Here is a 25,691-nt window from a genome sequence, read left to right on the forward strand (position 1 = left end):
TTATATAGAAAGAGAAAGAGTAGAGACCTTTCTGGCACTGCCAGGTAACATGCACCCTCTGGCTTGCACAGAGTTCACACCCTGGAAAGTCCTCACAAGTGCGGAAGCGAAGCCATGTCAGCCTCTACATGAGGTGTCTGAGTTGACCAGAGCAGAATGTCGCTCCCAGCAAGGAAAAGCCTGGAGTCCTGGGCTGCCTCTTGCTTCACAACAGGACTAAAGACATGTGATTTCCAAAGAGAAGCCTATGTCATCTCTGAGGAAATTTGCTGCTCTGGGAAAGAAAACAAACAATGAAAGGAAATGACGAAAAAGTCTAGAAATCTTGGAAGGAAGTGGGGAGAGGGATGAGGGATGGGAAGACAATCAGGTGGGAAGAAATGCTAAAACAAGCCCCATAATGTTCTACTCCAAAATAAGGATATGGTGTACTAATCCCTTGAGCATCTTCTGTGTGCTGAGCACTTTACAAAGATAATCACACTTGATCCTCAGGACATCACTGATGGAAAACTATGTTTCCCATCTTGTGGCTGAGGAAACTCAGGCTTGAAGATGAGATTTAGTGAGAGTGAGCCAAAGGTCCTTCTATTACCAAAACTAGGGGTCTGGCTGCTTGCTGCTCAAAAACCAATAAAGAGGACAGGTGGGTGGAAAGGGAAGTTTGCTTTATTTTGGATGCTGTCAGTGGGAGGTGGGAGATGGGGAGATAGGCAAGTGGGGGAGGTGGGAGTGGGGGAAGGGTGGATGTCTGTCTGTCCAAAGGCTGACTTCCCCCCACTGACAACCACTGGGCAAGAGCTTTTATAGATGGAGGGAGGAAGCCACATGCAGAAACAGCACAGTCAGCTCTGATGGTCATCTTGAAACTGACCGTGCAGTGATCTGACCAGCATCATCTTGATTGTTTAAAGTATAGTTAATCTTTAGTTCCAGGCTTCCTAGGTGACTCTAGTTAGGTAAAGAACCCACCTGACAATGCAGGAGCCATAAAAGACGCTGGTTCGATCCCTGGGTGGGGAAGATCCCCTGGAGAAGGGAATGGGTACTCACTCCAGTATTCTTGACTGGAGAATCCCCATGGAAAGAGGAGCCTGGCGGGCTACAGTCCATAGTGTCACAAAGAGTCGGACATGACTGAAGGGACTTAGCACGCACATGCTATGGCTACAGTATGGTCATCATGTAGTTAACTTCTCCCACCTCCTGGGGGTTTCAGTAGCTACAAGACAGTTCACAGGATATGGCTCAGAATATTATCTATAGCCCTTGAGAAGGAACTAAAGGTCCTTGACTTTGCTTACTGACAAACTGCCATTGTTTTGTCCTGTTTGACTGTTTTTCTTTGCTTCTGTATTCTCTCACCTCTCTGATTAAACTTATTCTTTGGCTAAAGTTGTTCCACAGACAAAAGGCAGGTGGAGTACATGGGGAGAAGGACCATAGGGTACTGCTCTGTTTCATTTCCGACTCAGATAATGGAGACTCATGGATGGACATGGTTTGCGATCTCAGCAATGTCTGCAAAGCCAGAATGGACAACAGTGTATCAAAGGTAAAGATGTGGGGTAATACTGATGTATATATTACTTTGATTGTTGGTCTGTGCCTTCAGGTCTCCATCTACATGCCTACCACACCACTGCAGGGGGCGACCTGCAGAGCACAGTCCCCACTCCCCACTAGGTGCATGGGTCCCATCTTTCCCCTTTTCCATGGATAGCACTAGTTTTAAATAACATTTAGGGAGGTCTCTGATGGTCTGGTGGTTAAGACTTTGCCTTCCAATGCAGGATATGTGGATTCGATCCCCAGTCAGGGAGCTAAGACGTCACATGCCTTGCAGCCAAAAAACCAAATCATAGGACAGAAGCAATATCGTAACAAATTTAAAAAAGACTTTAAAAATGAAAAAAGGCTAAATATGGTCCACATCAAAAAATTCTTTTGTGTTAATTGATTAATTTAAATTGGATTTTAATTTAATTAATTTTAATTTTAATTAAGTAAATTTAATTAATTAATTTTAATTGCTTTACAATATTGTGGTGGTTTTTGCATACATCGACATGAATCAGTCACATGTGCAGATGTGTCCACCCATCCTGAACCCTCTTCCCTCCTCCCTTCCCACCCCATCCCTCCAGGTTGTCCCACAGCACTGGCTTGGAGTGCCCTGCTTCATGCATTGAACTTGCACTTCTCATCTCTTTTACATATGGTAATATACATGTTTCAATGCTATGCTCTCAAATCATCCCACCCTTGCCTTCTCCCATAGTCCAAAAGTCTGTTCTTTACATCTGTGTCCCTCTTACTGCCCTGCATATGGGATCATCGTTACCGTCTTTCTAAATTCCAATTATGCGTCAATATACTGTATTGGTGTTTCTCTTTCTGACTTACTTCACTCTTTATAATAGGCTCCAGTTTCATCCACCTCATTAAAACTGACTCAAAGGCATTCTTTTTTATAGCTGAGTAATATTCCATTGTGTATATGGACCAAAACTTTCTTATCCATTCGTCTGCCAATGGACATCTAAATTGCTTCCATGTCCTGGCTATTGTAAAACAGTGCTGCAATGAACATTGGGGTGCATGTGTCTCTTTCAATTCTGGTTTCTTTGGTGTGTATGCCCAGCAGTGGGACTGCTGGGTTGTATGGCAGTCCTATTTCCAGTTTTTAAAGGAATCTCCACACTGTTCTCCATAGTGGCTGTACCAGTTTGCATTCCCACCAACAGTGTAAGAGGGTTACCTTTTTTCCACACCCTCTCCAGCATTTATTGTTTGTAAATTTTTTGATGGCAGCCATTCTGACCAGTGTGAGATGGTACCTCACTGTGGTTTTGATTTGCATTTCTCTGATAACAAGTGATGTTGAGCATCTTTTCATGTGTTTATTAGCCATCTGTATGTCTTCTTTGGAGAAATGTCTGCTTAGTTCTTTGGCCCACTTTTTGATTGGGATGCTCGTTTTTCTGGTATTGAGCTACATGAGCTGCTTGTATATTTTGGAGATTAATTCTTTGTCAGTTTTTTTGTTTGCTATTATTTTCTCCCATTCTGAAGGCTGCCTTTTCATCTTTCTTATAGTTTCCTTCATTGTGCAAAAGCTTTTAAGTTTAATTAGATCCCATTTGTTTATTTTTGTGTTTATTTCCATTACTCTGGGAGGTGGATCATAGAGGATTGTGCTGTGATTTATGTCAGAAAGTGTTCTGCCTTTGTTTTCCTCTAAGAGTTTTATAGTTTCTGGTCTTACACTTAGATCTTTAATCCATTTTGAGTTTATTTATTTAATTATTTTTTAAAAGTTAGTGCTTTTTTATTGTGGTAAAAAACACACAATATATGAAACTATCCTCTTAACAAAACTTTTTTCTTTGTTTTTTAATTTATTTCTTTATTTTTTTAATTTATTTATTTTTTAATTGAAGGATAATTGCTTTACAGAATTTTGTTTTCTGTCATACTTCAACGTGAATCAGCCATAGGTATACATATATCCCCTCCCTTTTCAACCTCCCTCCCATCTCCCTCCCCATCCCACCCCTCTAGGTTGATACAGAGTCCCTGTTTCAGTTTCCTGAGACATACAGCAAATTCCCATTGGCTATTTTACATATGGTAATGTAAGTTTCCATGTTACTCTCTCCATACATGTCAACTTCTCCTCTCCTCTCCCCATGTCCATAAGTCTATTACACATGTATCCCATTGTTCATTGCAGCACTATTTGCAATAGCTAGAACATGGAAGTAACCTAGATGTCCATTGACAGATGAATAGATAAAGAAGGTGTGGTACATACACACAATGGAATATTACTCAGCCATAAAAAGGAACGCATTGAGTCAGTTCTAATAAGGTGGATGAACCTAGAACCTAGTATACAGAGTGAAGTGATTCAGAAAGAGAAAGATAAATATTGTATTCTAGCACACATATATGGAATCTAGAAAAATGGTTCTGAAGAATTTATTTACAGGGCCGCAGTGGAGAAACAGACATAGAGAATAGACTTATGGACATAGGAGAAGGGGAGGAGAGGGTGAGATATATGGAAAGAGTAACATGGAAACTTACATTACCATATGTAAAATAGATAGCCACCGGGAATTTGCTGTATGGCTCAGCAAACTCAAACAGGGGCTCTGTATCAACCTAGAGGGGTGGAATGGGGAGGGAGATGGGAGGGAGGTTCAAAAAGGATGGGATATATGTATACCTATGGCTGATTCATGTTGAGGTTTGACAGAAAACAACAAAATTAAAAAAAAAAAGAATGCATTTGAGTCAGTTCTAATGAGGTGGATGAACCTAGAGCCTATTATGCAAAGTGAAGTAAGTCAGTAAGAGAAAGATAAATATCATATAGTAACGCATATATGCAGAATATAAAAATATGATACTTGAGAATTTATTTGCAGGGCAGCAATGGAGAAACAGACATTTTGAGTTTATTTTTGTGTATGGTGTTGGAAAGTGTTTTAGTTTCATTCTTTTACACTTGGTTGACCAGTTCTCCCAGCACCACTTATTAAAGAGACTGTCTTTTCTCCATTGTATATTTTTGCCTCCTTTGTCAAAGATAAAGTGTCCATAGGAGTGTGGATTTATCTCTGTGCTTTCTATTTTGTTCCATTGATCTATGCTTCTGTCTTTGTGCCAGTACCATGCTGTCTTGATGAGTGTAGCTTTGTAGTATAGTCTGAAGCGAGAAAGTTTGATTCCTCCAGTTCCATTCTTCTATCTCAAGATTGCTTTGGCTATTCGAGATTTTTTCTGTTACCATACAAATTGTGAAATTATTTGTTCCAGTTCTGTGAAAAATACCATCGGTAGCTTGATAGGGATTGTGTTGAATCTATAGATTGCTTTGGGTAGTATACTCATTTTCACTATATTGATTATTCCAATCCACAAACATGGTATATTTGTCCATCTATTTGTGTCATCTTTGATTTTTTTCATCAGTGTTTTATAATTTTCTGTATATAGGTCTTTTGTTTATTTAGGTAAATTTATTCCTAAGTATTTTATTCTTTTTGTTGCAATGGTGAATGGGATTATTTCCTTAATTTCTCTTTCTGTTTTTTTCTTTGCTTGTGTATAGGAATGCAAGGGATTTCTGTGTATTAATTTTATATCCTGCAACTTTACTATATTCATTGATTAGCTATAGTAATTTTCTGATGATGTCTTTAGAGTTCTCAATGTAGAGAATCATGTCATCTGCAAGCGATGAGAGTTTTACTTCTTTTCCAATCTGGATTCCTTTTATTTCTTTTTCTTCTCTGATTGCTGTGGCTAAGACTTCCAAAACTATGTTGAATAGTAGTGGTGAAAGTGGGCACCCTTGTCTTGTTCCTGATTTTAGAGGAAATGCTTTCAATATTTCACCATTGAGGATAATGTTTGCTGTGGGTTTGTCTTATATGGCTTTTATTGTTAGGTTATTTCCTTCTATGCCTGCTTTCTGGAGAGTTTTTTTTTATCATAAATGGGTGTTAAATTTTATCAAAGGCTTTCTTGGAATCTATTGAGATAATCATATGGTTTTCTCCTTCAATTTGTTAATACAGTGTATCACATTGATTGTTTTGTGAATATTGAAGAACGCTTTCATCCCTGGGATAAAACCTACTTGGTCATGATGTATGATGTTTTTAATATGCTGTTGGATTCTGTTTGCTAGAATTTTGTTGAGAATTTTTGCATCTATGTTCATCAGCGATATTGGCCTGTGGTTTTCTTTTCTGTGGCATCTTTGTCTGGTTTTGGTATTAGGGTGATGGTGGCCTCATAGAATGAGTTTGGAAGTTTACCTTCCTCTGCAATTTTCTGGAAGAGTTTGAATAGGATAGGTGTTAGCTCTTCTCTAAATTTTTGGTAGAATTCACCTGTGAAGCCATCTGTTCCTGGGCTTTTGTTTGTTGGAAGACTTTTTTATTACAGTTTCTATTTCTGTGCTTGTGATGGGTCTGTTAAGATTTTCTGTTTCTTCCTGGTTAAGTTTTGAAAGGTTATACTTTCCTAAGAATTCCATTTTTTCCAAGTTGTCCGTTTTATTGGCATATAATTGTTAATAGTAGTCTCTTACGATCTTTTGTATTTCTGTGTTGTCTGTTGTGATTTCTCCATTTTCATTTCTAATTTTATTGATTTGATTCTTCTCCCTTTTTTTCTTGATGAGTCTGGCTAACGGTTTGTCTATTTTATTTATCTTCTTAAAGAACCAGCTTTTAGTTTTGTTGATTTTTGCTATAGTCTTCTTCATTTCTTTTTTATTTATTTCTGCTCTTATTTATGATTTCTTTCCTTCTACTAACTTTGGGGTTTTTCTTTTCTTCTTTTTTCTAGTTGTTTTACATGTAACGTTAGGTTGTTTATTTGATGTTTCTCTTCCTTCTTGAGATAGGCTTGTATTACTATGAACCTCCCTCTTAGCACTGCTTTTACTGAATCCCATAGGTTTTGGGTTGTCGTGTTTTCATTTTCATTTGTTTCTGTGTATATTTTGATTTCTTTTTTGATTTCTTCTGTGATCTGTTGGTTATTCAGAAGTGTGTTGTTTAGCCTCCATATGTTGGAATTTTTAATAGTTTTTTCCCCCTGTAGTTGACATCTAATCTTACTGCATTTTGGTCAGAAAAGATGCTTGGAATGATTTCAATTTTTAAAAATTTACCAGAGCTAGATTTATGGCCCAGGACGTGATCTATCCTGGGGAATGTTCCATGTGCACTTGAGGAAAAGGTGAAATCCATTGTTTTGGGGTTAAGTGCCCTGTAGATATCAATTAGGTCTAATTGATCCATTGTATCATTTAAAGTTTGTGTTTCCTTGCTAATTTTCTGTTTAGTTGCTCTATCCATAGGTGTGAGTGGGGTATTAAAGTCTCCCACTATTATTGTGTTACAGTGCATTTCCCCTTTCATACTTGTTAGCATTTGCCTTACATATTGGGGTGCTCCTATGTTGGCTGCATATGTGTTTATAATTGTTATATCTACTTCTTGGATTGATCCCTTGATCATTAATTTATGTCCTTCTTTGTCTCTTATCATGGTCTTTATTTCAAAGTCTGTGTTATCTGATATGAATATTGCTACTCCTGCTTTCTTTTGGTCTCCATTTGCATGAAATATCTTTTTCCAGCCCCTCACTTTCAGTCTGTATGTATCCCTAGGTTTGAGATGGGTCTCTTGTAGACAGCATATATAGTGGTCTTGTTTTTGTATCCATCTGGCCAGTCTTTGTCTTCTGGTTAGAGCATTTAACTATTTACATTTAAGGTAATTTTTGATAAATATGATCCAATTACCATTTACTTTGTTGTTTTGGGTTCGATTTTATAAACCTTTTCTGTGTTTCCTGTCTAGAGAAGATCCTTTAGCATTTGTTGAAGAGCTTGTTTGTTGATACTAAACTCTCTCAGCTTTTGCTTGTCTGTAAAGCTTTGGATAAAAAAGCAAGAATACACAGAAGAATTGTACAAAAAAAGATCTTCATGACCCAGATAATCACGATGGTGTGATCACTCACCTAGAGCCAGACATCCTGGAATGTGAAGTCAAGTGGGCCTTAGGAAGCATCACTACGAACAAAGCTAGTGGAGGTGATGGAATTCCAGTTGAGCTATTTCAAATCCTAAAAGATGATGGTGTGAAAGTGCTGCACTCAATATGCCAGCAAATTTGGAAAACTCAGCAGTGGCCACAGGACTGGAAAAGGTCAGTTTTCATTCCAATCCCAAAGAAAGGCAATGCCAAAGAATGCTAAATCTACCACACAATTGCACTCATCTCACACGCTAGCAGGGTAATGCTCAAAATTCTCCAAGCAAGGCTTCAACAATACATGAACTGTGAACTTACAGATTTTCAAGCTTGTTTTAGAAAAGGCAGAGGAACCAGAGATCAAATTGCCAACATCTGCTGGAGCATCGAAAAAGCAAGAGAGTTCCAGAAAAACATCTATTTCTGCTTTATTGACTATGGCAAAGCCTTTGACTGTGTGGGTCACAATAAACTGTGGAAAATTCTTAAACAGATAGGAATACTAGACCACCTGATCTGCCTCTTGAGAAATCTGTATGCAGGTCAGGAAGCAACAGTTAGAACTGGACATGGAACAACAGACTGGTTCCAAATAGGAAAAACATGTCAAGGCTGTACATTGTCACCGTGCTTATTTAACTTCTATGCAGAGTACATCATGAGAAATGCTGAGCTGGATAAAGCACAAGCTGGAATCAAGATTTCTGGGAGAAATATCAATAACCTCAGATATGCAGATGACACCACCCTTATGGCAGAAAGTGAAGAAGAACTAAAGAGCCTCTTGATGAAAGTGAAAGAGGAGAGTGAAAAAGTTGGCTTAAAGCTCAATATTCAGAAAACAAAGATCATGGCATCTGGTCCCATCACTTTATGGCAAATAGATGGAGAAACAGTGGAAACAGTGACAGACTTTATTTTTTGGGCTCCAAAATCACTGCAGATGGTGATTGCAGCCATGAAATAAAAAGATGCTTACTCCTTGAAAGGAAAGTTATGACCAACCTAGACAGCATATTAAAAAGCAGAGACATTACTTTGCCAACAAAGGTCTGTCTATTCTAGGCTATGGTTTTTCCAGTGGTCATGTATGGATGTGAGAGTTGGACTATAAATAAAACTGAGCACCAAAGAACTGGTGCTTTTGAACTGTGGTGTTGGAGAATACTCTTGAGAGTCCCTTGGACTGCAAGGATATCCAACCAGTCTATCCTAAAGGAAGTCAGTCCTGAATGTTCATTGGAAGCACTGATGTTGAAGCTGAAACTCCAGTCCTTTGGCTACCTGATGTGAAGAGCTGACTCATTTGAAAAGACTCTGATGCTGGGAAAGATTGAAGGCAAGAGAAGAAGGGGACAACAGAGGATGAGATGGTTGGATGGCCTCACTCACTGACTCAAAATGGACGAGTTTGAGTAAACTCTGGGAGTTGGTGATGGACAGTGAGGCCTGACGTGCTGCAGTCCATGGGGTCACAAAGAGTCAGATGTGACTGAGCGACTGAACTGAACTGAACTGAAAGCTTTTGATTTCTCCTTCATATCTGGACGAGATCCTTGCTGGGTTGAGTAATCTTGGTTGTAGGTTTTTCTCCTTCATCACTTTATGTCCTGCCAATCCCTTCTGGCCTGAAGAGTTTCTATTCAAAGATCAGTTGTTATCCTTATGGGGATCCCCACATGTGTTATTTTTTTGCTTTTGCCGTGCTGCTTTTAATATTTGCTCTTTGTGTTTGATCTTTGTTAGTTTGATTAATATATGTCTTGTGGTGTTTTGCCTTGGGTTTATCCTGTTTAGGACTCTCTGGGTTTCTTGGACTTGGGTGGCTATTTCCTTCCCCATTTTAGGAAAGTTTTCAACTATTATCTCCTCAAGTATTTTCTCATTCCCTTCCTTTTTTCTTCTTCTTCTGGGACACCTATGATTCAAAAATTGGGGTATTTAACATTGTCCCAGAGGCCTCTGAGGTTGTCTTCATTTCTTTTCATTCTTTTTTCTTTTTTCCTCTCTTTTTCATTTATTTCCACCATTCTATTTCCACCTCACTTATCCTCTCTTCTGCCTCAGTTATTCTACTGTTGGTTTCCTACAGAGTGTTTTTAATCTCAGTTATTGCATTGTTCATTATTGATTGGCTCTTCTTTATTTCTTCTAGGTCCTTGTTAAACATTTATTACATTGTCTCAATCCTTGTCTCTAGTCTATTTATCTGTAACTCCATTTTGTTTTCAAGATTTTGGATCATCTTTACTACCATTGTTCTGAATTCTTTTTCAGGTAGATTCCATATCTCCTCCTTGTGTTTGGTTTGGTGGGTTTTTATCATGTTCCTTCATTTGCTGAATATTTCTCTGCCTTTTCATTTTGTTTAGATTGCTGTGTTTTGGGTGCCCTTTTTGCAGGCTGGAAATTCATGGTTCCTCTTAATTGAGGAGTCTGCTCCCTGTGCGTGGGGTTGGACCAGTGGCTTGTCAAGGTTTCCTGGTTGGGGAAACTTCTGTCTGTGTTCTGGTGGGTGTAGTTGGATCTCTTCTTTCTGGAGTGCAATGAAGTGTCCAGTAGTGAGTTTGGGGGTGCCCATGGGGTTGGTATGCTTTGGGCAGGCTGTCTTTAACGAATCGCCGGTCCAGGTTTGATGCATGATACAGGGTGCTTGGGGCTGGTGCACCGGGATGACCCGGAGGGATGGGATGGGGAGGGAGGTGGGAGGGTGTTTCTGGAAGGGGAACACATGTACACTCATGGTGGATTCATGTCAGTGTATGGCAAAACCAATACAATATTGTAAAGTTTAAAAATAGATAAATAAGCTAATTTAAAATAAAAAAAATATTCCGGCATGTGTTCCTGTTTTGCTGGAGAATTAACCTGGTGTGTCTTGCGCTGGAACTTGTTGGCTCTTGAGTGGAGCTTGGTTTCAGTGTAGGTATGGAGACTTTTGGGTGGGCTCTTGTTTATTAATGTTCCCTGGAGTCAGGAGTTCTCTGATGTTCTAAAGTTCTGGAGTTGGGCCTCCTGCCTCTGGGTTTTGGTCCTCCTCTTACAGTAGCCTCCAGACTTCTCTATCCATACAGCACAGAAAATAAAACCCCTAGGTTAATGGTGAAGCAACTCTCCACAGCCAAGAATACTCAGAGAGATTCACAGAGTTATATAGAGAAAAGAAGAGGGAGGAGGGAGATAGAAGTGATCATGAGGAGAAAAGGGAGAGACAAAAGTGGAGAGAGCAATCAAGCCAATAATCATATCCCTAAGTGAAAATGGATAGTGAAGATTAGATTCTTAAAGGTACAAAATTGATAACAAATATCAAAAAGCAAAGATTAAAAACCTAGAATAGAAGTTAGACTCTCAAAAATACAATATAAAAACTACAAAACAAAGTCAATCACAAAAATTGAAAAATATATATGGAATTGATTTTAAAAAATAGGTTTTTTTAAAGAAAGGTAATAGTAGGCTATAAAAATGATAGTTAAAGGAGTAATAAAGAACCAAAATTTTTTAAAAACTCAAAAAATGATAATTGTGTGGGCAATGTGAGGTCAGTTCAGTGTCAGATAACCCCTTATTCTGGCTTGTATATCTGGCATATATATATCTTATATATATTCTGGCTTATCTCTGGCTTGAAACCTTGTTTTCAAGGTCTATAGGTGCCTCTCAAGTGCACAGGCTCAACATTAACTGCAGGGTTTTAATCTGTTGCACTTGTCACTTCCAGAGTGGTTCCCCCTTCTTTGTTTATTTTGACTTCCTCTGTTTTCAATTCTCTTCCATGTCTAATTTCTGCCCTGATACAAGGGGGCAAAGGTGGCCACTTATTTAGATTCACTTGTTTAGTTGTGTTGTGGGGAGGGAGGGACACTGCAAACAAATACCACCGTCATGTGTGGGGAGATTCACTTGTTCAGTTGTGTTGTGGGGAGGGAGGGACACTGCTAACAAATACCACTGGCATGTGTGGGGAGTGCTTGCAGTGGATGGACCACACTGGGTTTGCCACAGCCCAAGGTAGCATGTACTTCCTGGGTCCACCCTGCTCTGGCTCCAGGGTGCTCTGCAATGGCATTGTCCCAAGTGGGCCCTGCATTTTGTGCACTTCCCAGGTCTAAGCTACTCAGGTTCTCGGGTGCTCTGCAGGGGCACAGACCCAGATGGGCTGTGAGTTTTGTGCCCTTCCCAGGTCCGAGCAGCTCAGGTAACTGGGTGCTTGGTGAGCACACTGTCCCAGGTGGGCCATGCATCTTATGCACCTCCCCTCCTGGCCACTTGGTTTCCTAGGTGCACTGTGAGAGCACAGTCCCAGGTGTGCTGTGTGTCTCCTCTGGGGAGCTGATCTCAGGTTGTGACACTCCTGGCAAATGTGAACTCTCCAGTATCCCAGGAAGACATGATTAGCAACTGGGAGCCTGCTCACAGTTTGATGGAAGATGCAGTCTCTGGGGCCGAGATTGCAGCAGCCCCTTGCCTTCCGGCTCTAGCTGTCACACACCTGCCTCTCTGGCACTGGGGAGGGAAGGCCCTAAATGGCAGCTGGCTTGCTCTCATTTGGTATTCACTCAACCCTTTGTTCTGTGAGCTCACCAGGGGTCATCGTGTGGCATTAGAGCCTTTCACAGGAAAGGTGTTTTTCTTTTCTTCATCTCTCTAGCAATCCCATGGTTAAGGTTGCTATCTCACATTGGCTTCCTCAGATTGTCCTCAGGGCACTCAGGCCCAGTCCTTACCCTAAGGACTGATGATGCAGCCCGTACCTCCCAGCCCAGCCCCCACTTGCTGGTGGTGGAAGCGAGTGTCTGTGCCACTTCTCCATCTCTGCTTGTAGTTGCGGTTAGGTGCATATTCTGTGGGGTATCCCCGCCCCCGTTATGTTGCCCTCTGAGATCCCCAAACTCCCCACAGACACACCTGTGAAAGAGTTTTCTACTATGTGGAAACTTCTCCTTCACGACTCCCTTTCCAGGACGGGTCTCTGTCCCAAAATCTTTTGTCTGTTTTCGTCTTTTATATTTTGTCTTACCTCCTTTTGAAGAGATTGGACTGCTTTTCTGGGTGCCTGGTGTCCTCTGCCAGTGTTTAGAAGTTATTTTGTGGAAGTTGCTCAACATTCAAATGATCTTTTGATGAATTTGTGGGGGAGAAAGTGGTCTTCCTATCCTTTTCGTCAACCATCTTGGGACCACCCCTCTTCTCTTTCTTATCTTGCCCATATCAAAACTGTGCTGGATGACTGTTCCTTTACCTGAAGGTCATGGACACACAACACCCACAAGGCTTGATGATGTCCTTCAAGAATTCCACATGCAGATGGCACTGCCCCACTAGGTTTTCCAGTTATATAAGGATCTACAGTTTCACATTGACATCTACTCCCCCTACTTTCTTCCTGTACCCCAAGACCTCTCTTCTCTTTCTTCTCTTGCTCTTCTGAAAACTGGGTGTGCAGGAGGAACTGTCCCTGTGACTGAAGGCCTTGGCAACACAATACCTGAAGGCTTTTCTGATTTAGTTCAATGAATCCACTAGCAGATGGTGCTGCTCCACTACATTTTCCGAGTTCTATGTGGCTCTACAGACTCACATTGACATTTACTCTCCCACTCCCTTCCTGTGCCCTAAGACCTGTCTTTTCTTTCTTCTCTTGCCCTTATCAAAAGTGACTGTGCAGGATTGACTCTCCCTGTCTCTGAAAGCCTTGTTGATACAACAGCCTTGTTGACAACAAGCCTTGTTGACAACCTTGTTGACACAAAGCCTCCATGGCTTTCAGATGTAGTTCAAGGAATACACCATCAGAAGGCACTGATTCACTAGCTCTTTGAGCTCTACTTGGCTCCACAGTCTCACAATGATATCTACTCCCACTCCCTTCCTGTGCCTCAAGACCTCTCTTCTCTTTCTTCTCTTGTCCATATCAAAATTGTGCAAGGGTGACTATCTCTGTGTCTGAAGACCTTAGCAACACAACACTCCAAGGGATTTCTGATGTAATTCAAGGAGTCCACCAGCAGATGGCTCTTCTCCATTAGCATAGAGATCAGAAGCACATAATCAGTTAATAGATTCCTTTTAATTTTTTATTTATGTATTTATTTGACTGTGATGGGTCATCCTTGCTTCAGCGGGCTTTTATCTAGTTGCAGTGATCCAGGGCTTCTCTTGGTTCAATTTCATGAGCTTCTCATTGCTGTGACTTCTCTTGTTTCCTAGCACAGGCCCTAGGGTGTGATGGCTTCAATAGTTGTGGCGCCCTGGCTTAGTTCCCCCGTGGCATGTGGGGTCTTCCTGGAACAGAAATTGAACCTCTGTCCCCTGCACTGGCAGGTGGAATCTTAACCACTGGACCCCAAGGGAAGACCTGGAAGGTGAAGTCTTAACTACTGGACCGCCATGGAAGTCCCGCCAGATCATAGATTTGGATGCAGACATATGACGGGAGCTTGGTCCGAGAAACGAAGCATGAACAGGGTGCAACTGACCAGAATTGTGAAGAAATGCCCGAGCTGAAAATCAGGCAACCTGGCCGCTAACCTTGAATCTCCCACCCCCTAGTTCTGTGGCTTTTGTACATCATTGTGAGTTTTTAAAATTCATTTAAAATGCAGTTTACTTTTGTTAACCTCTCAGCCCTCAAGCTACCAGGGAGTAGTGATTCTCAAACTTTAATGTGCACTGGAATCACCAGGCATATTATGAAAGTGCAAGTCCTGGTTCAATAGGCCTGTGAAGGAGGCCTCAGAGTCAGAAATTCCCAGGTGATGCTAATACTGCTGGTCCCTGGACCACACTTTGAGTAGCAAGCAAGCATACACTACAGAAGTGTAGCGGTGCTGTGGATGTGGATCTCACTGCTGGTGTGGATGGAAGGTCAGAGGCAGAACTTTAGTCCTCACACCCTCGCAAGCTTCAGCCAGTGCCTTGCCTTTTAAGATCCTGAGACTATGGAGCTCATCTGATCAGCTCCGAATCAAGCTGATCACTAACAAAGACTGATACTGGCAGATGGACTGCTTCCACCTGTGAGGCCCCCATGGTCAGTGTTCATTGATGTAAAATGAGTTGCCAACACATCCCCAGGGCTTTCTGATGTAGTTCATAAGATCCACCAGCAGATGGCGCTGCTACACTAGGTTATCGAGTTATAGGCTCTACAGCCTCACATTGACATCCGCTCCTCCCACTCCTATGCTGTGCCCCAAGACCTCACTTCTCTTTCTGCTCTTGCCCTTATCAAAACTGGCTCTTCTCAGGTGACTGTCCCTGTCGTTGAGGCTTTGGGAACACGTCTCCCCCAGATCTTTCTGATGCAGTTCAAGGAATCCACCTGCAGAAGATGCTGCTCAAATATATTTTCGAGTTATACAAGATTCTATAGCCTCACATTGACATCCACCCCCACCCCCACTCCCTTCCTGTGCCCCAAGAGCTATCTTCTCTTTCTTCTCTTGACCTTATCAAAACTGGCTGTGCCGCAGTGACTGTGTCTGTGGTGAAGCCTTTAGCAACACAACACCCCAAGGGCTTTCTGATGTAGTTCAAGGAATCAACCAGCAGATGGCGATGGTCCACTAGCATAGATAGCAGCAGCACATAATCAGTTCATAGGTTCTTTATAATTTTTTATTTATATATTTACTTTGGCCGTGCTAGGCCTTTGTTGCTGTGGCAGGCCTTGCTCTGGTTGCGGTGAGCCAGGGATACTCTTTTTTGCAGTGTTCAGACTTCTCATTGCCATGACTTCTCTTGTTTCAGAGTACAGGACCTAGGGCGCGAGGGCTTCCATAGTTGTGGAGCCCAGCTTCGTTGCTCCGTGGAAAGTGGAATCTTCCTGGACCAGGGATCGAGGCCACGTGTCATGCACTGGCAGGCTGATTCTCAACCAATGAACCACCTGGGGAGCCCCCGAGGGTGAAATCTTAACTACTAGACCTCCAGGGAAGTCCCACAAGTCATGGATTTAGATGCAAGGACATGTGACAGGGGCTTTGTCCCAGAAACAAGGCATGAAATTGTCCTCTGGGATGAGAGGGGAATCTGCCACAGGGTGCAACTGACCAGAATAGTGCAGAAAAGCCTAAGCTGAAAGTCAGGAAACCTGGCTGCTACCTTGGATCTCCCAACCACTAGTTGTGTAGCTTTGGGTACATCATTATGAATCTTCCTTAGTTTGTTTGTAAAACACAGTTCACTTACGTCAACCTCTTAGCCCTAAAGCTTCCAGGGAGTAGTGCTTCTCAAAGCCTAATGTGCACTGGAATCACTAGGCATATTATGAAAGAGAAAGTCCTGATTCAATAGGTCTTTGGTGGAGGCTTCAGAGTCACAAGTTCCCAGGTAATGCTGATGCTGCTGGTCCCTGGACCACACTTTGAGTAGCAATCAAGCATAGACTACAGAATTGGCTGATCCACTAGGTTATCGAGTTATATGAGGTACAATATTGAGCGAGTAAGAACCTATGAACTGATTATGTGCTTCCGATTTCTATGCTAGTGGAGCAGCGCCTTCTGCTGGTTGATTCCTTGAACTACATCAGAAAGCCCTAGGGGTGTCGTGTTGCCAAGGCCCTCAGTGACAGGGACAGTCACCATGCACACCTAGTTTTGTTAAGGGCAAGAGAAGAAAGAGAAGAGAGGTCTTGGGGAACAGGAAGGTAGCAGGGGGAGTAGATGTCAATGTGAGGTTGCAGAGCCTCTGCTTTAGCCATTTCACTGTGATTCCCAGTTCAGTTCAGTTCAGTCGCTCAGTCGTGTCCGACTCTTTGCGACCCCATGAATTGCAGCACGCCAGGCCTCTCTGTCCATCACCAACTCCCGGAGTCTACCCAAACCCATGTCCATCGAGTCGGTGATGCCATCCAACCATCTCATCCTCTGTCATCCCCCTCTTCTCCCGCCCCCAATCCTACCCAACATTAGGGTCTTTTCCAATGAGTCAACCCTTCGCATGAGGTGGCCAAAGTATTGGAGTTTCAGCTTCAACATCAGACCTTCCAATGAACACCCAGGATTGATCTCTTTTAGGATGGATTGATTGGATCTCCTTGCAGTCCAAGGGACTCTCAAGAGTCTCCAACACCACAGTTCAAAAGCATCAATTCTGCAGCGCTCAGCTTTCTTCACCGTCCAACTCTCACATCCATACATGACCACTGGAAAAACCATAGCCTTGACTAGACGGACTTTTGTTGGCAAAGTAATGTCTCTGCTTTTAAATATGCTATCTAGGCTGGCCATAACCTTCCTTCCAAGGAGTAAGCGTCTTTTAATTTCATGGCTGCAGTCCCCATCAGCAGTGATTCTGTGATTCCCAGGGTGACAGAATCTTTTTATTATAAGAACAGACATCCAAAAGTGGGACACTGAACTGCAGTACTTTGCAGGTGGCATGTATTTTGGTTTTGTCTCATATGTATGTCATGATATCTAGTTAATTTTTGTATGTTATGTGAGTTTTTTGTTTTTAAAGGTGTGCTTTTCCAATGTTTCCAGTATTTTGCTGAAAATGTCATTTTTCTCTGTTGTACTGCATTTACATCTCAGTCAAAAGGCAATCGTCTTTCTGACTTACTTCACTCTGTATAATAGGCTCCAGTTTCATCCACCTCATAAAGTAATTAGCCTCCAATTAAAATAAATTAATTAATTAAAAAAAGGCAATAGTCCATATAGTTTTGAGTATATTGTGAACTCTCTGTTCTGTTCCATTGATCTGTAAATCTATCTTTATACCAAGATCACATTGGATTATTGTTGTCCTATACCAAGTTTTGAAATGAAGTAGTATAAATCCTGCATCTTTGTTCTTTTTCAAAAATTTTGGCTCTCCTTAGCCTTTTGTATTTCTATGGAAAGGTGGAATCACTTTGTCAATTTATTTTAAAAGTCCTACTGTTGCTTCATTGGGAATGCATTGAACCTATAGGTCAGTTTTCTAGAGCTCACATCCAGCAATATTGAGTGTTCAAATCTGTAAGCATGATATATCAGTCGATTTATTTATGTTTGTCTTATTTAATTCCTTCTGTAATTTTCAGTGTACAGGTCTTCCAGAAATTTTGTCAAATTTATCCCGAAATACTAATATTTCTGCAAAGAAAACATAAATGGCTACCAAACAAATGAGCAGATGCTCCACATCATTGAAAGTTGAAAGTGTCAGTTGCTCAGTCATGTCCAACTCTGTGCAATTCCAGGGGCTGTAGCCCACCAGGCTCCTCTGTCCATGAAATTCTCCAGGCAAGAATCCTGGAGTGGGTAACCATTACTTTCTCCAGGGGATCTTCCCAACCCAGGGATCAAACCCTGGTCTCCTGCATTGCAGGCAGCTTCTTTACTGTCTGAGCCACCAGGAAGTCCAACTTCACATCATTAGCCTTAGGGAAATGCAAATGAAAATTACTACTTCATACATACTAGGATAACCATAAATTAGAAAAGAAAAATAGCAACTGTTGGAGAGAGCGTGGAATCATCATACATTACTAAGTGGGACTGTAAATGGTGCAGCCTCTACGTAAAACAGTTTGGTGGGTTCTTCAATTAGTTAAACAGAATTAACATGTGATCCAGCAATTCTACTCTTAGTTGTGGACCCCCAAAATTGAAATCAGGTGTTCAAACAAAACTTGTACTTGAATGTCCATAGTAACCCTATTCACAATGGTGAAAAGGTAGAAACAACACAAATGTCCATGAACATATGAATGGATAAATAAAATGTCATATATCCATAAAATGGAATATTATTCAGCCATTAAAAGGAACATAGAATAATGTGAATGAACTACAGATAATGTGAATGATACGTACAATAATGTGAATGAACTACAAAATATTATGCTAAGTTAAAGAAGCCAGGCATAAAAGGTTACATATCATATGATTCCATTTGTATGAAATACCCATAAAAAGCATATACGTAGAGACAGAAAGTATATTTGTATTTGCCAAGGCGTGGGGTAGGAAGGTAATGAAGGCTGACACTTGATACACATGGTGTTCTCATCTGTTGTGATGGAAATGTTCTAGACTTAGATAATGGTGATGGTTACACATTGGGGATGTACTTCATGCTACTGAATTCTATACTTTAAAATGGTTAAAATGGCAACATTTATTATGTGTATTTCGACATAATAAAAGATCCAGTTCATCATAAATTTAAGGATTTGTTCATACTTTCTCAATCTGTTCCACTGATCTACATGACTGTCTTTGTACAAGATTCATACTGTTTTGATTACTGTGGCTTTATGACTTCTGAAATACGTATGATAAATCCTTCAACTCTGTTTTCCTTTTTCAAAATGTTTTGGCTATTTAAGGTAATATAAATGTATATTCCGCATACATTTTAAGATCAGCTTGCCAATTTCTACAGGAAATTCAGCTGAGATTTTGATAGATATGGGGCTCAATCTAGAGATAAACTTGGGGAAGGTTGCCATATTGAGTCTCCCAATCCATGAACTATCTTTATTAAGTTTAAATTTTCTCAGCTATGTCTTATATGTTTTATTCTTTTGAAGGCTATTGTATATCCAGTTGCTTTCTTAATTTCATTTTTGGAATTTTTGGTGCTAGTATGTACGAGTATAATTGATATTTTGATGTTTATATTGTGTCCCATTGGCCTTACTAAATTTGTTTATGGGTCTAGTAGCTTTTTTTGTGTCTGTGCTTTACTTGATATTTTCTCCATACAGGATGATCTGTGAATAAATAAAGCTTTATTTTTTCCTTTCCAATCAGGATGGATTTATTTTGTCAGGGTAGGGGGCTTATTCCATTTGCTCAAGCTTCCAGTACAATGATGAATAGAAATGGCAATAGTAGACACCATGCATTGTTCCCAATATTAGGAACATTCTTTCACCATTAAATATTATGCACACTGAGGATTTGTATAGACTATTTGCCAGGAGAACGACTTCCTAACAATTCCAATGTTGTTAAAAGATTTTAAAATCATGAATGGATATTGAATTTCACTGAATCCATTTTTTAAATCTTTTGGAATGATTATGTATTACCCCTTTGTTCTATTAATATGAAGTATAACATTCATTGGTTTCCTGCCATGACCCCACCCAATTATAGCCCTCGGGATGCTCCTGTTCCCCAGCTTCTGGCCACCAGAGTGGGGTGAGCTCAACAACAGCCCCTCTCCTCCAAGGGGGCACCACACTAGAAACAAGAGGCCTCTGTTTGTTTGTTTTTTAATTGAACTAAAATCATTTCTTTTATTAACTTACACAGACACAAGATTTGACAACACTGGAAATAAGAACATTTCTCTGACCAGACTGCGCTGACTGGTGCAGAGTTCATCACACACAGGAAAGGGAAAGCTGTCTTATTCAAGTTGGTGATAGCGTAGAACCTCCACTGCCTGAAAAAGAGACTGCAAATAATAAAGTGCATAGAGAGCAGGAGAGGCTGAGTGAGGAGATGAGGAAGAAGTGGGAAAGCAGAAGCAGCAAACTACTCAAGATCAAAACGGTAAGAAAAATAGTGGCAGGAACACGTGCTGAGGACATGTCCCCGCCCCTTCCACGGCCAATACCTTTGGGGGCAGACAGCCCCAGTCAGAGCCCCATGGGGAGAGGGGATTCTCTGCAGGTGATGATGGGTCTCTGAGCCCGGGGCCCCCGAATCTCCAACATACTTTCTCCACTTTGGGAAGCGGCCTCTCAGGGCCCAGGCAGCTCCAGCAGAGCTGGGAGCCCAGGGAGGACAGGATGCCCGTCCTGCACTGCACACCCACTAAACAGCTCAGCGCCTTCTGCAATGCACAGCCACTCATGTGTGCATAAGCAGTCACACACTAGTGCACTCACACACATGCATTCACACATGCACACTGACATGTGTATTCATACCCGCACACACACACCCACACATTCACACACAGACATCCGTGCATCCATGCATCTGCACTCATACCCACACACTCATCCACACTCACACACCCACACACACCCATACACTCAAACACTCAAGCCCTCATGCATGTGCATGCAAACTCGCACACACATCCCCACACTCACACATGCACTGAACATGCGCACTCACACACACATTCACACACAGGCACGCGCATATTAAGTCAAGACCCTCCCTAGTGCCCTCCGCAGGCCCGCTCAAAATGGCCCAGGAAGAGGCTGCAGCTGGGGATCCAGTCATCCAGAGGGTGACACATGAACTTGAAAAGAGCACACATTTGTGCATCAGCCCCAAGGAGGCCCCTGGTCCTCCACTCCTCTCCTCCCCTGCAGCCCCACGTCACAGTCTCTCAGAGGCTGTCCCCGGAGCTCCAGGGATGCAGTCTGAAGGCTGGCAGGCTCCTGGAAGTGGTCCTGGAGGGACACAGTTGGGATGGAGGAGGGCCCGCCAGGACCAGGGGTTTCTAGGCAACTTGGCACAAGGGAGGAAGCCATCAGGACCCTTCCATCTGTGGGAATCTGTGGGGGGCGCGTGGTGGCCCCAGTGCAGCCTCAGGCCCCGGGGTGAGGCAGGCAGAGATCTTCAGCCGGGACCCGCCTAGTTGAGGGGGGCACATGGTGTGAGGCTCAGCCCCTCTGTCCCAGGGGCAACCAGGCTGCTGTGGTTCTGAGTCCCAGGAACTGAGGACCAGGACCCCGAGCATTCAGTGAGGGAGCAGATGTGGATCTGGGATGGGGGGTGAGGGCCAGGGCCTCTCCCGGCTCCCCTCAGTGCCGCTCCTGGTGCACCAGTCAGCAGCACAGCCAGGACCACTGCAGGCCCGTCCAGAGCAGATGCTCCTGTGTGATCCTAGCAGGAGGGGCAGCCTGGGGACAGAGACATAGGGTCATGCAGGGGTCTCAGCTCCACCCCACCCACGTGTATCCCTTCCCTCCTATTACACTCAGTCCCAGGAGCCAGCCAACACCCCCCACCCAAACTGAGAGGGCTGTGCCACTCAACACCAAGGAACCCTTGCTTAAGCCTTGGGTGGGGCTTGGGTTGGGGTGGGGAGGCCTGACTGTGTGTGAGGACCTTGCTCCCCAGGGGGTTCTGGGACTCATCTCTCCTGTGACCATCTCAGACTGTCCCCTAGTTCTTCCCTGTGACTTGACCCCACCTTCCCTGTCATGGTCCTTTTTCTCTCTCTAGATCTCTTGGGAGCCTGTGATCCCCTCTCCCATCCCACTGTGCCAGGTCTCCCAGAGACTGGGGTGGGGGCGCGGGCAGGTAGGCAGTGCAGGCCCAGATGCACGTTCAGCTCCCCAACTTGTGATCAATGTGACAAGGGCAAATGTCTCCCTTCCCGGAGCCCAGCAGGTGGGGAGAACAGAGCTCCCCCAGAGTGTCTCTAGCTCCATCCTTCCTTCCTCATACCAGTACTGGATCACCAGGCCACCCCTCCCCTCGGGCTCTCTGCCTGGAAGGCCCTTCCTCTCCTCAGGGGGTCAGGCCCTTCTCTCGGGTGCTCCCCAGGCAGCTCTAGGGTCAGAGGTGTCCCAGGCAGGGATTTGACTCTCTCCACAGGCTACAGAAGGGGCGGTTCACCTTCGATAACACCAGTTCCTGAAAGAAAAACACGGGGACTTGAGAGTTGCCTCCTCATCCAGAGACGTCCCAGTCTCCCCAACTGTCGCCTACCCTACAAGCCTCTTCTCCATCTGCTCTCCCACCCCAGCCTGACAGCTGCCCTCCACTCAAGGAGACCCCCACTTTCCCAAATCCTTTGGGACACAGGGGCTGCTGGAGGCTGTCCAGGACTGGAGCAGCGCATTCTGTGGCACCAGGAGGGCACTGGTAGGAGCTGGAGGGAGCTTGGCTGAGACGGGGCAGGGCTGGGAGGAACACGTCTTTCCCACTCTTCCCTGTCCCCTGATGCAAAGCTTTGGAGGGGGGAGGGAAGCAACAGAGACAGCAGGAGCAGGCAGAGAGCAGTCCCAGAGGCCCGCCAGGAGGCAGTTTGTGAAGGGCTGAGAAAGAGACAGACCTGGGCTTGGGCCAAGAACACAACCATCCTTCCAGGCTGCCTTTCGAGGGGTGGAGGACAAGGGGGCCAGCATCCACTCTCTTCTAGGGCTTTCTCCGGGCCTCTCCAGGGCCATTTCTCTCCATTCCCCTGGGTTCAGGTGACACTACCGGGGCCGCGGGCCGAGGTGATGGGCTGATCCTCGGAGATGCTCAGGCAGCCGCCCCTCATCCCCGTCTTGGAAATATGACAAAGGAGTCCGGAGGGCCTGCGTGCACCCTGCCTTGCCTGCTCTCGGCTCGGCAGCTTTCCAGGCTGGCTTCCACGGGTCCCTTCCTCCCCCAAGCCGCCCAGGGGCTGGACATCTAGATGTCATGGCAACCGCCTCCCTCCAGCCCACAAGTCCAGCCTCTGGCCTCCTACCTTTTCGGTCGGGGTCAGTCATTCATGTTCCTATTGAAGAATTTCTTCCTTCTGCTCCCCTCTTCGGCCAAAGTGAGGCAACAGGTCGGCTGCATTCAGATAATTTTCTCGAGTTCGATGGAAAGGGCCCGTTTTGAGAGTTTCAGTGCAGTTCATCACTGGCCGAGACGTGGCTGGCCGGAGCCGGGGCTCGGTGGCTGCGTCCTCCGCGGAGGTCTAGCGCCCGGAGGCCTGGGCCGCCTCTTCCCTGGCACGTTCCGGCAGTTCCCGGCCCCGCGATCCTTCATGCCGATGCCCCTGCCGTCGCGGCTGGGCGGAGGTGGTAGTGGGCGTTCACTCGATCCTCACCTGCAGGCGCACGTTGAGCATCACCGAGGCCACGATGTAGAAATAGGGGAAGTTCATGCGCAGACGCCAGGCCAGGTCGAAGAAGGTGATCAACGTGCGCGTGAGCCCCTTGCAGAAGGCCCCGTACGAGCTGCGGATCGCGGCTGAGCGCGCCAGCCGCACTGCCACGCCCGACAGGGCCGCTGCTGCCGCCGCCGCAGACAGAGCCCCCGACGCCGCCATGGGCCCGGGCCAGCGCGGGCCCCGCGGACCGACCGCACCACTAGCTGGCGGACAGGTGGACTCGATGCCTGGAGCTCCTGGCAGACAGCAGTCCCGTCCCACCCCGCCCCTCCCCGCCGTGACCTGCGCTCGGTCTCCCCTCGGGGGGTGGTCTCCCACTGCCGCCTCTGCCACATCCAAGGCCAGGCCTGAGCTGCCCAGGGACAGCTCCGCCCCCTCGCCTGCAAGCACTTTGGCAACAGCCAGCGCAGTTCCACCCCTAACGTGGCCCCGCCCCTTGCCGGGTACCACAGAGCTGCAGCCAGCGACTCTGCCCCACCCCCGGGATCCGCCCCTCCGACAAGCCCCGCCTCCTGGACTCCCGAGAAGAGAGCCGGAGTGCCTGAATGGTTTGGAAGACGCTGCTCTCCAGGGATCCTTTTGCAGAATGCGCTATTTTGCAAGGAAAGCCCACCCGGAGCGCTCTGCCCTTTTACACCATCCCCTTCCCTCTCTGTCTCCGCAGAAAACCGGGGCAATCAACTCGTCGTGTATGTGTGTGTGTGTGTGTGTTAGTCGCTCAGTCGTGTCCGACTCTTTGCGACCCCATGGAGTATGTAGCCCGCCAGGGTCCTCTGTCCAAGGAATTCTCCGGACAAGAATACTGGAGTGGGTAGCCATTTTCTTCTCCAGGGTATCTTCCCGACCCTGGGATGGAACCCAGGTCTCCTGCTTTGCAGGCAGACTCTTTACATTCTGAGCTACCAGGGAAGCCCCAACTTTTCTTTAATTCCTAATTTTTTCCCCTGGTAACTCTGCACTATGGAGTTTCACCAAATCCACACGCACATTTTTTCCCTTTCTGGTATATTTGCTTGATGCTGTGTATTTCTCTATTCTTGAATTGCCCCATTGTCCTTACCTTTTACCTGTTGGGGAGCAGAGACTTTCCCTCTACTCTCTTAGCTATATACACTTCATAGGTCAATGAAAAAAAAATTGATAACATGCAGATTAACAGAAAATGTATATACATTTCTTAATTTTTAATATTATTTAAGCATGGGCATCATAAGAAAAAAATACCCAGAAAGACAGTGAGATTTGAGATCTTATATGCCACTTTGCCTGGGATAGGGGAGGGAGGATATAAGCAGTCTAGGAGACAGTAAGTGATTTATAGAAAAATGAATGACTCCTTAGAAGCACAGATGGGAGATTTGATAGTTTGAGACAGAGTTGTCTGGGTTTGGTGTTGACTTCTAGTTCTTCTTGACTTCCCTGGTGGCTCAGACGGTAAAGCGTCTACCTGCAATGCAGGAGACCCGGGTTCAATCCCTGGGTCAGGAAGATCTCCTGGAGAAGGAAATGGCAACCCACTCTGGTATTCTTGCCTGGAGAATCCCATGGATGGAGGAGCCTGGTAGGCTCTAGTCCGTGGGGTTGCAAAGAGTCGGACACGACTGAGGGACTTCTAGTTCTCCTGTGCTAAGTCAATATTTCCTGGTTGTTGAAACTTCCAAGGAGGAGATTTATGACAATTGAGTTCCTTTTAGAAGATCTGTCTTTAGGCAAATAAGGGGATTTAAGTGAAAGTTGTTTTTTCAGATGACTTCAGCTAAAAATAATCAGTATAACTGAAGTGGCATATTTTGAGGTGGTACGTACTAAACTTCTTCATACCTCATAGTGATTTCTAAACACTTGTCTTAATCCTTTGTTTGCCCTGGATACTGCACGGAAGTCACTCAGGTTTTCATTTGCTCTCATACATGGCATTTCTTGCTGGTGTGTTTAAAAGCCCCTTTGTAGCTTCATCTCATCTTTATTCTAAATCAAGTCCAACCCAAACTTGACCATGTTTTCAAGGCTATTTAAAGAAGTGGAAAAATCCTCATGTCTCCTTTTAGTCATAACTTTTGTAAAACCTGTCTGCATGAGGTAGAGTCACCATGACTCTATCCCAGTTTCACAAGGAGGGCTGATCTGAGTATTAAGGCTTTCTCAAAATGCCTGTTCAGCACACTTGAACATCTCTGTGGCATCCATGTGACTTCTTAAGAAACCCAACAGATTTATATACACTGATTAGACAATTGTCCTACCTACATGGTCAAGGGAAAAAAGGCAAACTTGAAGCATCAAGGACACCGAAAGAAGTGATATGGACCAGGATTAATCTGTGGTTCAGTTTAT

The 25,691-nt window shown here is 44.2% G+C and overlaps 1 protein-coding gene across 4 annotated transcripts; it reads right to left on the reverse strand.

Annotated features, from left to right (window-relative positions):
- Positions 1-19,779: 19,779 nt before the first annotated feature.
- LOC145537012 (small integral membrane protein 10-like protein 2A) lies at positions 19,780-23,735 on the reverse strand. 4 transcript variants are annotated; one of them, XM_081567431.1, is made up of 3 exons: positions 22,947-23,735; positions 22,106-22,123; positions 19,780-21,384 (listed from the first exon to the last, which is right to left on the reverse strand). In XM_081567431.1, exon 1 carries the CDS (start codon positions 23,514-23,516, stop codon positions 23,280-23,282), a length of 237 nt encoding a protein of 78 aa, XP_081423557.1. In that variant the 5' UTR covers positions 23,517-23,735; the 3' UTR covers positions 19,780-21,384; positions 22,106-22,123; positions 22,947-23,279. The 4 variants fall into 4 exon arrangements, with proteins under 4 accessions (XP_081423557.1, XP_081423558.1, XP_081423559.1 ...); XM_081567432.1 differs by lacking the exon at positions 22,106-22,123; XM_081567433.1 differs by lacking the exon at positions 22,106-22,123 and having other exon boundaries at positions 22,545-23,735.
- Positions 23,736-25,691: the final 1,956 nt, after the last annotated feature.

The sequence above is a fragment of the Giraffa tippelskirchi genome, chromosome X, assembly GCF_054371585.1.
Source record: "Giraffa tippelskirchi isolate mGirTip1 chromosome X, T2T-mGirTip1v1.2.pri, whole genome shotgun sequence".
Lineage (NCBI taxonomy): Eukaryota > Metazoa > Chordata > Mammalia > Artiodactyla > Giraffidae > Giraffa > Giraffa tippelskirchi.